The sequence below is a fragment of the Balaenoptera borealis genome, assembly GCF_965194805.1.
Source record: "Balaenoptera borealis genome assembly, chromosome: 19".
NCBI classification, from domain to species: Eukaryota; Metazoa; Chordata; class Mammalia; order Artiodactyla; family Balaenopteridae; genus Balaenoptera; species Balaenoptera borealis.
Window position 1 is genome coordinate 26,596,996 of NC_138878.1, and position 14,043 is coordinate 26,611,038.

The following is a 14,043-nucleotide window of genomic DNA, read 5'->3' on the forward strand; positions in this document are numbered from 1 at the left end:
GCGTTTCCCTGAATCTCCCAACATTTGAAGAGAAGAGGGTTTTTTGAAGCCCCAAAAAGAGGTCGGTCTGTACGCGCAAAGCCGTGTGACCACATGCTGGACACACACAGGGGTGGGGGACAGGCACACAGGCCACTCACTGAAGCAAGAGCGAAACAGCAGGAGCACGCAAGGCTCGGAGATGCATGCACGGGGCGGGCGCAGCTTCCTCTGCCCGAGGGGATCCCTGCAGATGGCACAGAGCGCCAGGGAGAGCTGGCCAGGTGGGCCAGGGGTGGGGCCGGCTTTCTTGGGAGCGGGGACAGCAAGGGCCGGGCCAGGCGCCCTCCAGCTGCCTCTGGACAACCACCGCCTGGCTGTGGGCAAGGCCGAGCACGAAGGGGCAGGAAGAGCCTTGTTCCCGGCTTGGATGACTGAGGACCGGGGGACCGCTGAGGGGACACGGAGGGGAGCCGGCATGACAGGGGAAGGGGGGTGGACGGGGTGGGGGGAGGGCTGTGCAGGCCCGGCCCAGCCTCAGCCTCGAGGGTCCCAGCCGCCTTCCCCTGGAGCTCAGAGGCCATCTGGAGAAGAGCTTGTCCTGGGCCCACCCGTGTCCCAGAGCCAGGCCTGTCGGGGAGCCGCAGCCTGAGGGACGAAGTGTGGGCGCACCCCCCACGCTCTCCCATCTCCAGGGTGCTGTGGGGAAGCAAAGGGGACCTGAGACCAGGGCTGACCAAAGTCTATCGGGAGAGCAGGACTGACCCCGACGACGGAGGAGGTGCTGCGGCCGTCAGGTGGGCTCCTCGGAGGACCTGCTCCAGACGCCCCCCTCCCTGCCCCCGACCCTGGGTCTCCCCGGCTTGGCCGGAGGCGTGAGGAGCCGGCCGCTCACCTGAGGCCAGGTGCAGGAGGAGCAGGACGACCAGGGCCCCGCGGGCCACCATCCCTGGCCAGCCTGGTCCACGCCGGCCGGAGCCCTGCAGCTGCGCGCCCCGCCGCTCCCAGGCTCTGCCGAGCCGGCCCACCCCCGCCCCCCGCCACGGCCGCAGCGTTGCCGCTTCCTGTGGCCCCGCTCACGCCCTTCCTGCTCCATGGCACCGTCGGTTGGGTTGTGAAAGGTGAGTGTGGGCAACCGGGCAGCGTTCCTAGTCGCACCCCGCCCCGTGACCACCTGCAGAGCGGGCCCGACTCGGCAGGAGCTGCTGAACCCACCCAGGGATGCTGCGCCCAGGGCCTCGTCTGGGTGGGTGCTGCGGGGCTGGGGTTCAGCGGCCACAGAGGCCTCGGCACCCGAGCAGGGCCCTGGGGAGTGACAGTGAGCCAGGCTTCGGAGTCAGGAACCCTTACCTCAGATGCTCCTTTCACAAGTTGGGGGCCTCCCTGAGCCTGTTTCCTCCTCTGTGACGCGCATACAGCAATGCAGCTGCCCCCTAGGGCTGTGTTGGGGTCTGAGGAGACCGGCAGCATGCCGGGCGCACGGCCTGGCTATAGGGATGAGGATGAAGATGTGGAGAGCGTTCGCACTCCCTCATTCATGCCTGTGATTTGGACAAGACCAGGCTCAAGCCCACGCCTGCTGGGGTCCAGAGGAGGAGCCAGCAGCCCTGGAGGCCCCGGGGCCCCTCCCCCCCCAGCAGACTGAATAACAGGAGGGGCAGGATGGCGGGGGACAGGAGCATGGGCCCTGGGGGTTGCTCCGGCCTGGGCTGACATCTGTCCTGGCCACTTCCTGGCGGCCCGAGTTTGCGTGAGCCGACCTCTGCTAAGGAGGCAAGTTTCTCACGAGGCATGGGGAGAGCTCCTGAGATGATGCCTGTGGAATTGCTCAGTCAGTGGGCGTGGCCATTATTATCACTATCATGATTATCAGTACTGCGAAATTATCATCACCATCGCCCAGCGGGTCACAGGTGGCCCAGACGGGAAGTGGGGCAGCAAACACATATGGGGTGCAGTATGTAGGCAGGGGAAGGGCTGACCACCCAGGCCCCCACTGTGGTGGCCCCAAGGAAGCCATGTGGATGAGGCCAGGGCCCTTGGCTGGCTACTTCGAGATCAGAAGGTGAAGGGCGCTCCGCCAAGGAAGTACATCATCACCAGCATCCGCTCTCGGGGCTACACGGCCAGAGCTGGCCCTGCTCCACCCTGGGGTCTAATGGGGACCCGCCCAGCCCTGACTGGCCTCTATTTCCCCTTCCTCCCACACAGTGTCCGGACAGGACTCAGTCTCCTGCTAGGCCCTCTGGGCCTGGGGAGGGTCAGGGCCACTCATGGGGCGTGGGCGGCAGGTGGGAATCTGACATGGGCCCCAGGCACTTCCTCTGCAGCGAAGGCTGGGAGGGTGAATGCCCCTCCTCCCACCCAGCCGCATGTCCCGGCAAGGGGAGAGAGTGGACGGCTTTGTGAACTGTGACCTGCTAGGCCCACCCCTGGAGACCCACCCGGTGCCTGGGCCCTCCAGAGGGGCTCATGGATGCCTGTTTGTAAAGAAGAGCCTGGAGGCCTGCAGACCAGGACCCAGATCGTGTGCAGCACACCTGGGGTGACAGGAGCGGGGACTGGCAAAGTGGCAAGGAGGGCCCGGCAGAGCCAGAGGGAGGGCCACCTCTCCTGGGCCCCACGGGGGCTGGCGATTGGCCTGGGGCCACTTGGAGCCCTGGGACCGCTAAATTCCAGGGGAAACCTTCCCCTTCTGCCACCTCCCACCCCTAGCTTGTGCATGCGGCTCCAGGTGGGCACCTGTCTCCAGGAGCGAGGCCTCCAGTACTCTGGCCAGGCCTGGCCAGCACTCACACCCTGGCCACTCCAATCCATTTCCCACTCCAAAGGGGAAACAAACCTGGCCACGTCCTGGTGGGAAGAGTGGTCCTATCGTCCAAAGTCCCACAGCCCAGAGAAGCGCATGGTAAGAACCATCAGGGTCAAGGAGCACCATGGAGCTGTCAGGTGGCCCGTGCAGGGCAGGTCACGAGAGGATGGGACCCGACCCAGCACCCCAGCCCCACTACCTGAGCTGACCTCAGAAACAGAAACTAGGTGCCAAGAGAGTTCTTTGAAGTGGGAGAATTTGAGGGGAGTCCCACCTGCCCGGGGGAGGGGGCTGGGTCCCTTCCTTCCCTCTCTGAGGATGGGGGAGGTATCCCCTCAGGTCTAGCCAAGTGATGGGGGTCCAAGAGACCCGAGAGAGGTCTCTGAGAGCGGAGCTGGCTCTGATTCCACCCAGCTGCTCAACCGGGACACTGTGGGGAAGGTTTGTCCTCTGTCCTCAGGGGTTGGGGCACAAGAGGAGCCCGCCACCTGGAGAAGGTGGAGGCAGAGGCCAATGGAAGCAGCAGGAGGAGGGGTTGGGAGAGAGGCAGGGGGCAGGGGGTTCCCACGTGCCAAGGTCCCTGCAGGTCCCCAAACATCCCACATTCACGTTCATCACACCACTGCCAGTCCCCTAGCCACCAAGGCACTTCACACCCGTCCCGTCCAACTCCAGAGAGCTGCCTCTTTCCCCGGCCTGCGCTCCCCCTGGAGCAGCCAGGAGAGGAGGGAGGAGACTGCAGGGGCGGAAAGCTCAGATGTGGGCCTGGGCTGGACCTGTGCTGGACCTTTAGACCTGGACACAGAGAGCCATGATCGAACAAGACTGCTCCCATAACTGAAGGGGGACAGAAACTTATTTGCCTGCCTCACCTGTGTCACAGGATGGAGAGGGGAAATTTGACGGGACAAGTTTGAAGGCAGTGATGGCAGAAGAGTCCAGTCGTTTCATTCTTGCAGACCATCCACTTCACACCGGTCAATAAACTGGTTACACAGGTCCCGCAACCAGCCAAGGGCTGAATTCAGCCCTCAGACGTGATTTCTTTGACCAGAGAATATTTTGGATTAGCCAAGTTTTTTAAATCAGGGGATTTTACACCAGCACGATCTGGATTTCTTATTTGTCATAAAAGGCAGGCAGTCTTGGCTACACGGGCCTTCATCCCTCCGAGGTGGCGACCGGCTGGAGCGGAGCAGCTGCTGCATTCTCTGCGTGGGGCTCGTAACCTTCAGTTCACCACAGACCCCGCGCAGCACTGACACCCAGTTGCCATTCCTCCCCCCACCTTTGCCCTGACAACGTTTCCAGCAGATGTCTTTCACACATGGCCCTCTTCTATTGTTCATGTTTCCTGATTGGCCCCCAGGTGTTTTTTTATCATTGATTCTTAAGCACAGAAAAAAGCTCAGAAGGAAATTCTTGCCACAGTTGGTTAGGCGATAACAGCCGATTTTTATTTTTTCTATGTACTCTTCCACGTACTCTTCTACAGCTTCCAAATTCTCTACGATGAACATGTACTTCTTTTTAATATGAAAAGACAAATGAACTGGTAATTACAAAGAAAATCCTCCCCATCTTTAAGGCTGAGAGCCAGATCAAATGCTGCCTCCTACAGGAAGCCTTCCTGGAGTCCCAGCCAGGAATGATGGCTCCCCCAACTCTGTGCCTGTACCTCTAAGAGTTCTTGTCTCATGCCTGCCTCCCACATTAGACTGAGAGCTCGCAGGGGAAGCGACCAGGTCTGGCCACCTGTGTCCAACAGAATTAACCGTGATGGGCTGCGAGGTGCGCTCAAGATCTTCTGCAGGGGTTCTACGGAGCATGTCAGGCTCTACAAGCATCACCAGTGGAGGCGTGTCTCAGTCTTTGGAATGCTGAGGTGGAAACAAATTTGGACTGCTACGTTCCATAGTTCTTGCCACAAGAGGGCTTCGGGAGAGGCTGCGGCCCCCTGTGAGGTGTGGGCTTGGCAGTGGTGAGCTAGGGTGATGCAGCTGTGGAGAGGCCCAGATGGAAAGATGGACGCTAGCCCAGCCCAGAACGTTTATACTAAGTTGAGCCAGGGGCAGGCAAACGCCCATGCAGTAGATAAAGGTTTACAGCAGGCACCAGGTAGCTCTTGGGAACCACTACCCAAAATCCAGCATTGGAATTGGGGACTCCGGGCTGTGAGTGGAGGGCTAAGGAGGTCCAAGGAGAGGAAGGGAGGACCAGGAAGGGGAGAGGGAGGGCTGGGGAGGCTGACAAAGGGTGATGGCCCTGGGCTCAGAGGGCCAGCATAACGACAGCCCAGCTCCCTCCCTGGGCTGTCATTATGCTCCAGGGAGGGAGTGCTCCTCCTCCAGGGGTCTGGCTCAAAGCTCTGCCCCAACTCATTTTCCCTGCGGGCCATCCTTAGATTAAAATGACAGGGGCTACAGAGTGCCCTCATGGTGATCACCAGAGACAGAACAGCTATGGCACATTCCTGTCCTGGGCTGGGGCACAGGGCCAAGGATGCCACCAGCCTCCAAGGTCCAAGGCCTGCAGATTCCAGCCATGAGGTCCAGTCCAGTGGTGGTGCATTAAGACCAGCCTTCAGTCCCATTCCTGAGCCCCCTGAGCTGGACCCAAGAGGCAAGTAGCCCCCCGGCCAATTCAGAAGGCCCAGCTTGGGAGTCTGGCTGCCATGGCAACAGCCGCATCCTTCCGAGGTCCTTGGGCCTTCTCAAGTCTCCGGCTGGCTTGGCCTGGCTGCAGAGGCCGCAAGCAGCAGTGAAGAGAGGCCGCAACTCTGCTTCCTCACATCGGCGGGGGGCTGGCGGCCTAGATGCGGCTGGACGAGGTGCTGCCCGAGCTGATGGGGAGCCTGGTACTGTCCGAGCTGCTCTTCAGAGGGGAGGGCCCACCCCGGGCCTGCAGGCGCATGGACCAGTACCAGAGGAAGATGAGGAAGCCTGTGGGGGGGCACAGGGCTCAGAGGTTGGGGGCAGCCCCAGCCCAACCCCACTCCCTTCCACTTTGACCCAGATCTGCCCCTGCCCTCCTCCCTACACAGGTTCCCCACACCGATGTGATCCCAGGAGCACCTACTATGCGCCAGGCACTGGGCAATGCCCTGTACATCATCTCGCTTTATTCTCTCCAGGTTCCTTGAGATCAGACCTCATCATTACTATTCTATTTTACAAATGAGGAGATGGAGGCCCATGAAGATAAGGGGCTTGGCTGAGCCAGGAGTCAAGCAGCAGTGGTCAGGCCCCGGAGCCCACCTGCTTAAGTACCACGTGATGTGCTCCTCCCCAAATCATAATACTGTGATTTATTAATAGCTCAGTAAATGTGTGAATTTATGGGCATCATTTATAATCCCTACAGAGTCCCCTTCACTTCACAGATGAGAAAACAAAGACTCACCTCCCTCACACACCACTCCCATTGCATGGGACCCCAGGGAGGCCTTGCCTTCCCTGTTTTCCTGCCCAAGTCCTCCTCCCTACCCAGCACGGCCAAGAACAAAGGTAGGTGTGTGTGTATATGTGTGTGTGTGTGTGTGTGTGTGTATGTGTGAGATGTTGGGGGGCGGGGGTAGAGGGGTGCAGGTAGAGCAGGAAGGGACCCTGATGGCATCAAGCCAGGCCCTCATGATCCAGCCCCTCTGCTCCTCTCCTCTCACCTCCTCCCCCCTCCCCCCACTCACTACCCCTTAGCCCTGCTCCTCCTCACTATTCTTCCAACACATAACCTAGTTCTAGCCTCAGGACCTTTGCTCATGCTTCTTCCTCTGCCTGGAGTACATCACCCCTAGACCAGGTCTCCTCAGCTTGTAACGTGCACCGCATCCCATGGGCATCTGTTACAAGGAGGATTCTGACTCAGTAGGTCTTGGGGGGGCCAGAGTCTGTGTCTGTAACAAGCTCCTGACGATGCTCATGCTGCTGGTCCGAGAAGCACACTTGGAGTAACGGGCCCTTGATCTCTCCATGGCTGGATCCTTCTGTTGTCTTCAGATGTCTCCTACACAGAGAGGCTTCCCTCCCCCAGGTGTCCCCCACCCAAGCTCAGACTGTCCATCACATTGCCCACTAGTGCTTCCCTCCTCTCCTAGATGCCCTTTGATGTCTGTGACCTTGCTTGTCACACTTGGTCTTCCCAGTAGAGATGAGCTCTGTGGAAGCAAGGCCCTTGCCCGACCAGTTCACAACTACAGCACTAGGGCTTAACATAGGGCCTGTACATTATAAGTACTCAATAAAGACTTGTCAACTGTGGCCTGGATGCCCCCATTTTATGAATGGGAAGGCTGAGGCCCAGAGAAGGCCCTTCAGGTCATCTGGGTCATCTCTTCCCTGGTCTGTTCTCTATGTATGGGCACCCTGCCTGGGCCAGGGGGTGGGGTTTTCTCCATGCCTACCTTGGAAGGAGGTGATGATGCTGAAAAAGTAGAGGACCACAAGCTGGAAGGTGCCAGAAGCAAAGGAGAAGAAGACCAAGGCCCAGGGCAGGCCGAGGACCAGACTGAGACCCAGCAGGGTCAGCACGTGGGGCCACTTCTGGGCGTGTGGGCGCAGCCGCAGGATCTGCACCACCATCGTGCCCAGCATGGCCATGTTGAACAGAAACACCAGGCTGAAGAGGCCGAGGTTGGTGACGTGGCTGACCAAGGAGTCCCGGATCCAGCACCTATGGGCAAGGGCACGAAGGCTCATTGCAAGGCTGGGCTGGCACGGTGCTTTCTGGGCCATGGGCAAGCACCATAGTGAGCCCGAGTACAGGGCAGCTGCTTTAAACACCACTGACTCAAGGGCCAAAAAGTCACTCTCCTTTCAATTCTCCTTTATTCCTACCCTGTAGTCGAGAGAAAGACTTAGTTTGGTCCTAAAACGTGTTTAACACTTCTAACACTTGCTAATCTCCCTTTTCAAAAAAAGCCAGACTTTTAGGCTCACTGCTTTCATCAAGAATTTAGTACCAGGGTTTTCTTGTTCCTGTGTTTGCTTTCATGACTACTCACTGTTTATGACAAGTAATGCTTATTTCCCATTTATAGTTGATATGATTTTTTAAAAAAATACATTTAACAAGCTGGATGATTTAAAGAAAAAATTAAACAAATCATAATACAGATGGCACAAAGTGAGGCAAAAATCACAAGGTCATGATGTAAAAAACTGAAATTTTCAAAACACTGAAGGAATGGAAAGGGTTCCTTCCTAGCCTAGGGCTCAGGAGCCCTGGATTCTAGTCTAGGTTCAGGGGGACACACAGGCCAGGCCACCACCAGCCTGGGTGAATTAGGTGAGTGGAGGAGGACTGGATTTCAGCCCCACTCATCCCCCAGCTGGGTGCCTTTGAGCAGTGTGGTGTGGATTCCTGCCTTCTCTGGGCCTCAGCCTTTCCATTTTTCCATGGGGAAGAAGATAGAAGGGTGCAGCAAAGGAACATGATGGAGGTTCAGCTGCTCCAACCCATACTCCCACTCGCAAGTGGGGAAACTGAGGCCCAGAGAGGGGCCAGGACCTGTGCAAGGTCATCTGGCAAGTGACTGGCAGATCCAGGCCCGTTCTCACCCTCCCTGAGAGAAGGGTCACCCCAATACCCCCAGCAGCTTGGCACCCAGGAGTCTCCTGGTCAGCGTGACCTGGGCCCAGGCTACTCTCTGACCTCTGCACCATGAGGCTCACTTTCCTGCCCCCACTGCACAAGCCACTCACATGGAAGGGTAGATGACACTCTCTGGGGTCCTGTGCACAGCTAGGATGATGGGGCCATAGTTGTTCACATCCACCAGTGCCACCAGCGTCACCAGGAAGATGGGGAAGCCTGCGGGCAACAAAGCATGGAGCTCCATCTCCCACCCTCTGAGGCCTGCCCTCCCCTTCCCTCTGGTGAGACCTCCTCTCAGACCCATGCCTACCCAGCCCCATCTGGGGCAGGTCCTCCAAGCTCAGACCCACCCTTCTCCTTTCCAGTTCTGGTTTCTCATAAAGGGAGCCCATCTCCCCTGACCTTACCCCTGCACCCTCAGCATCCTGAGGCCCCCTAGGGGAAAGGGCCTGCAGTTCCCTGTTGTGGGGCTGGCTGTCACAAGGAGAGATGGGAGGAGCAGAAAGGACATTGGTGGGGTGGAGGACAGTTCAACAGGGGACATCTAGAGTTATACCCCGAGGGGATGTCTGCCCTGGGCCTTGACCTTGTCCATGAGGTGGAGATTGAGAGCTCCCTGGAAGGGTTGCCCACCACCAAACACCTGGATTTTGACAAAGAACCAACTCTGAAGGAATTTCATGTAAAACAATGAAGTGAACCAAGAAAGGGCCGAATGAGAAACACGGGAGGAGCAGCAAGTTGGGGTCAGGGACATGTGGAGGTTGGTGGGCCTGTGCAATGTTCAAGGACTTGTGGTGTGTGCCCCTGGGCCTCCAGGTCTGACAAAAGAGAGGTCTGGGCCACAGGTGAATTGGGTTGCTGTTGGCCAAGAACAAATACCAGAGCCACGGGGAATCTGTTAACTGAGGTTCATGGGGATCCACAGGCAGGGCCACCACGAGCCTGGGTGAATTAGGTGAGAACTGAATTACAGCCCCACTCATCCACAACTGGGTGCCTTTGAGCAGTGCACAACCTGCACATCCATACATGGTGGCTCCATCTGCAAACCCCACTTGTAAAAGAGTGAGAGATGTAGAGAATATGTAAGCGTTTCTTGGGGACAGGGCTCATCACCTCATCTTCCTAAAGAGGACCTTGACCTAGCCAAGGTAAACAACCCCTGAGGATGGGTGAGTGAAGGAAGCAGTGAGGGAATAGTCAGAGGGGTAGGTGGAGAAGTGGAACCAAGTGCCCATGTTTTGCCAGAAACCAAGAGGAAAAGGCAGGTCTGGGGGGCCACCAACCCCCTCCACCAACTTACCCCAGCCCACGATGCCCAGCTTGAGCAGGTAGCCTGGCACATAGGTGCCAAAGACCTCGACCACGAGTCGGTAGAGGTTGTAGCCCTCGAGGCCCATCCAGGAGAGGCAGGCGAGCAGGGAGAAGTGCAGAAAGATGGCACTGGCGCGGCAGGCAGCCTCGGAGCCTGCCAGGGCCACGGGCTCGCTGAGCAGGAAGCTCACATCCAGCAGGAAGACGGCCAGCAGCAGGTTCATGTGCACCTTGATGGTGTAATCCCTAGACTTCCTCCTGCACAGGCAAGGGTGGAGGTAGGGCAGGCAGGGTCACTCTGGTGGCCAGCGTGGGAAGGCAGGGAGGTGGGAGGTGTGCCCGCCCACCCCTCCTCCTCCAGGCAGCCTTCCCAGGCTACACGCGCACACACGCACACACACACACACACACACACACACACACACACGGCCTCCTGTGGCTACAGCTAGGCTCTGTCCCCGTGCACCTACCATGTGTCCAACACCCACAGGCTCAGGCACCATGTGTGCATTTAACGGCAGATTTAACCAAGCACAGCGAGGAAGACAAATCAGCCACTACAATCAACCAGATGCTCCCAAAGTCAAGAAGGGAAAGACTGGATTTTTTGCTGTTTTGGAGAATCCATGCCACCCATGTCCTGTGTCTGCCTGTCCGTCTGCACTACTGTGCATCTGTGAGCACACGCTGTGTGGCCTGTGTCCTTGAGTTTGCAAGTCTGTGTGTGCACGTCCTGCTCCCATCCCAAGACACTGTGTGGTGCAGGGGGCACTGTCAGCCTTTCTGTCCGCCTGGCACCATCCACTGCCTGTTCCAGAGACTGTGGAAGAACACCTACCATCCTGGATCCCCATGCCCACCCTACCCCTAACTTGAGGCACCACCTTAGGCTGGCCGCATCCCCCTCACCCTCAGTTTACTCGTCTGTGAAGTGGGAGGACGGCCCCCCTTGCAGGGTTGGGGTGAGGGTTACACTGATACAAAGCATCTGGCACAGATAAGATGCTCAGTCCCTAAGGGTTCCTGTCCCTTCGTCCTGGGGCACCTCTGTGATCAATGGGCAGGTGCTGGGAGGGGCTTGTGCCCTCACCCCCAGCTCTGCACTCAGCCTGCCAGCCGTCCCTCCTCATCGCCGGCTCCAGCCCCACCACGTGTGCAGCTGTGGCCACGCCTTCACACGGCTCTACCCTCCCCGGTCCCCGCAAGGAGAGTGCGCGCACTCCAAGAGTCTTCATTCTCCAGTAGAACTAAGGACGTCTCCCTTCCACCCAGACGGGTCCAGGGCCCGGCTACAGGTGGACCTCGGTTTAGGCCAAGCCCAGCACTGACAATGCAGACCCCACACACAGCCGGTCTGAGGGTGGGTGGAGGCGTTCTTCACCCCACCAAAGGCGGCCCCTTCTCTCAGCGGGCACCCAAACGACTGGGGGGACACACGCCTCCATGGGGCCAGGGGGTCAGGCCTCAAACCAGACACTAGGGAACAGGGGCTGGAGGAAAATCTGGAGGCTCTACCTGTCCACAGCGGCCACTGCCAGGCAGCTCCGCTAACCCGGGCCTCGTGGGCCTGGAGCCAGCCTGCTTGGGTTCAAGCCTGCTTCTACCACTTCCCTGCTGTGTGACCTCAGTCAAGTCACTTACCCTCTCTGAGCACTCTTCCATAGGCCCTTGTGAGGATGAACCAGGTTCACGCGTGTAAAGCACTTAGAACCGTGTGTGGCACGTGGGCCGCTTGATGTAAGTGTTCACCATTATCATTACCATCACTGTCATATTATCATGTGCCCCCAGCGGTATCACATCTGGTTATTCAAAGACAGGAATCTAGATTCTTATGTCAACTCTCCCAATTTTAAATGTTGGCAGTTAATGAAAACTGGAGATGCTATGTTACCCAAACTTTTAAATGTTGGCAGTTAATGTGAACTGGAAATGCTATGTTACCCGAACACCACAGATCTGAGCAGGAAATGCCACCCCTGGGGGTCAGCTGGCTGCACCTCCCAGGGCTTCCACAAATATACACACGTTTCGGGGTCAGTCAGGCCAATCTCCAGGGTGGGTCTCCCTCATTGTGGGGTCCCAGCCCGGGGGCCTGGAATGGAGGTTCTCCCTGCCCCCTTCCCTCTTGGTCCCAGGTCCTACCTAGAGCAGAGGTAGGCAGCGATGGTGAGGATGCAGGCCACGGCGGAGATGACACAGCCCACGTAGGAGAGGAGGGTCAGGTACTGCTTGTGTATGGCGTCCACCTCCACAGAGGTAACCTGGGTCCACGAGACAGGTCAGGGCTGGCCTCAGTGCCCCCACCTCGACACTGAGGGTTTGCCCAGATGGAGGTCTAACCCGTGGTCCCTGGATGGCCTTGGGCGTCTATGAACCACACCTGCCCCCCAAACTGAGCAGAGTGTGGTCCCATGAGTGCATTTTTCACCACATTCTCAAATGGATCCCCGTCCCACCAAGGTCAAGAACCCTCCACCAGAGAATCCCTTTTCTGTCCTGGCACTAATTATTTTTCTGTAGCATTCAAAACAGAAATAAGTTTCCTGTGAGGCAGTGAGTGTGCCACGCCCAGAGACAGCTGGAAGACCACTCCGGTCCCTCAGATGCTAGGGTCCTAAGATTTGGGGAGAATGAGCCTAGGACACAAAGCTTCTGAGATCTTGGGGGCACTGAAGTCCATCACAAGGGCCTCACACTGGGCCTCAGCATCCCCTTGAGGGCTCTTTAGAAACATACTCCTGGTCCCACCCCAGCCCTGTGGAATCAGAATCCTAGGTTAGGACCAGGAACCTGCATTTTTATCATGCACCAAAATTTGGGAATAAAGAACAAGGGCTTTAGAGACCAGCTCTTTTACTTACTACTAGCTGTGTGAACTTGAGTAAATTGCCTAACCTCTCTGAGCCTCAGTTTCCTTATCTATAAAATGGGACAACAACAGGAGTGACCTCGGGGCTTGTTGTGAGGAATGGATGACATATATGTGAGAAGTGGTGGCCACAGAGCAAGAACCCGGCCTGTGTATGGCAGCGGGGAAGGAGGGGGCCACGCACCATCAGCACTGCAAAGTAGGTCAGGTGGTTGCAGAGGCAGGACGTCTGCGTCTCTCTCCTGATGGTCTCACAGCCCACATCGCTCCAGCTCCCCGGGCTGCTCACTGAAGAGGGGCCAGCATGGGGCTCTGAGATCAAGCCCAGCACCCCAGCACCCCACTATACCCCACAAATGCATGACTGCATCACTCTTCTGAGCCTTTGCTCCCCTTAGCAGATCCCTAGCCTGCCATCACTCCCTCTTCAAAGCCCACCTTCCTCCAGGAAGCCCCCCTTGATTAACTCCATCTCCCCCACCTTCCAGAACCCCCTGGTACCTGCCACCAGGTACCTGCCCAGCTCAGAGTCCCCTGACTCACATGTCAGGTCTTCAACCCAGAATACACACTGTAGAGTCACATTCTTCTGTAGGGACAAGAAAGAAGGGGAGTGGGTCTCACGACAGTCTACTCCTTTCCAGCCAGGCTGAGGGAGTCAGTGCCAGGGCCCCACCCCTTTTGTACCTGACTGGCCGATGCCCTCAGCCAGTCAATCATTTTGTTAAAGACAAGTGATTCAGAGGAGAGGGGGATAGGAGGACATGGACAACGGGGACCCTTGTGTCCTTGGTTGCTTTGCTCACACTCACCGGCTGTGGCTGGTGCTGGAAGGTGAGCACCATGGGCTCCGAGAGGTTGGCTACTTTGGTGTTCTGCACGACGATACCCAAGACCTTCTCCCCCAAGACCTGGCTGGAATTCTTGTCCTAGGTATATGGGGTGGGGGAAGAGGGTAGGGAGAGGGCTCAGGACTGAGGAGAAAAGCCCAGAAGTTCCCCAGACCTTCTAGACTCCTGTCTCTGTCCGGCACATTGTTCCCAGATTTTGAGTTTCCCTCTGGAAACAATTCTTGCAAGGGTAGTCATTTACACCATAGTGAGAACAACATTCTCCCAGGTCTAAATCTCCCAGGGAGATTTGCACGTTGCTGTCCGACTTCTGACTTTACAGGGACTCTTGGAGGAAGGGGCTGGGCTCCATGCCCACCCTTCCATCTCTGCGTCAGACAGAAGCTGCTTTCCCCCAGGGACGGCCCGAGGATGACAGCCCCATACCTGGAACAGGGCTTGGCTGCTGAAGTCCACCAGGAGGAGTCTCTTCTCAGCCTCCTGCCTCTGGCCCTTGGTCTTCTGGAAGAGCTCGCGGGGCAGCAGCACCGAGTACTCCAGGATCTCGCTCTGCTCCCCCTGCAGACCAGAGTCCCACTGGGGCTCAGCCAGAGGTGGACCTCCAGATCCCCTCCACATCC

At 57.7% G+C, this 14,043-nt stretch overlaps 1 protein-coding gene across 19 annotated transcripts in view; it reads right to left on the minus strand.

Annotated features, from left to right (window-relative positions):
* The window catches only part of LOC309617108 (dynein regulatory complex subunit 7), a 91,680-nt gene that overhangs the window by 47,197 nt on the left and 30,440 nt on the right, over positions 1-14,043 (minus strand). For 12 of the 19 annotated variants that reach the window (XR_014237755.1, XM_082368813.1, XM_082368812.1 and 9 more), the window contains 8 exons: positions 13,850-13,981; positions 13,385-13,501; positions 13,116-13,161; positions 12,757-12,860; positions 11,846-11,964; positions 9,690-9,958; positions 8,491-8,599; positions 7,191-7,459 (listed from right to left, as the gene is read on the minus strand). Coding sequence is in view for 16 of the 19 variants with exons in the window: in XM_082368813.1 (XP_082224939.1) it covers positions 7,191-7,459; positions 8,491-8,599; positions 9,690-9,958; positions 11,846-11,964; positions 12,757-12,860; positions 13,116-13,161; positions 13,385-13,501; positions 13,850-13,981 (1,165 nt within the window). In the remaining 3 variants the exon portion in view is untranslated. Of the gene's footprint in view, positions 1-1,329; positions 1,521-3,663; positions 5,734-7,190; positions 7,460-8,490; positions 8,600-9,689; positions 9,959-11,845; positions 11,965-12,756; positions 12,861-13,115; positions 13,162-13,384; positions 13,502-13,849; positions 13,982-14,043 lie in introns of those variants that run through there. The other 7 variants (XM_082368806.1, XM_082368807.1, XM_082368808.1 and 4 more) reach the window with 5 other exon arrangements.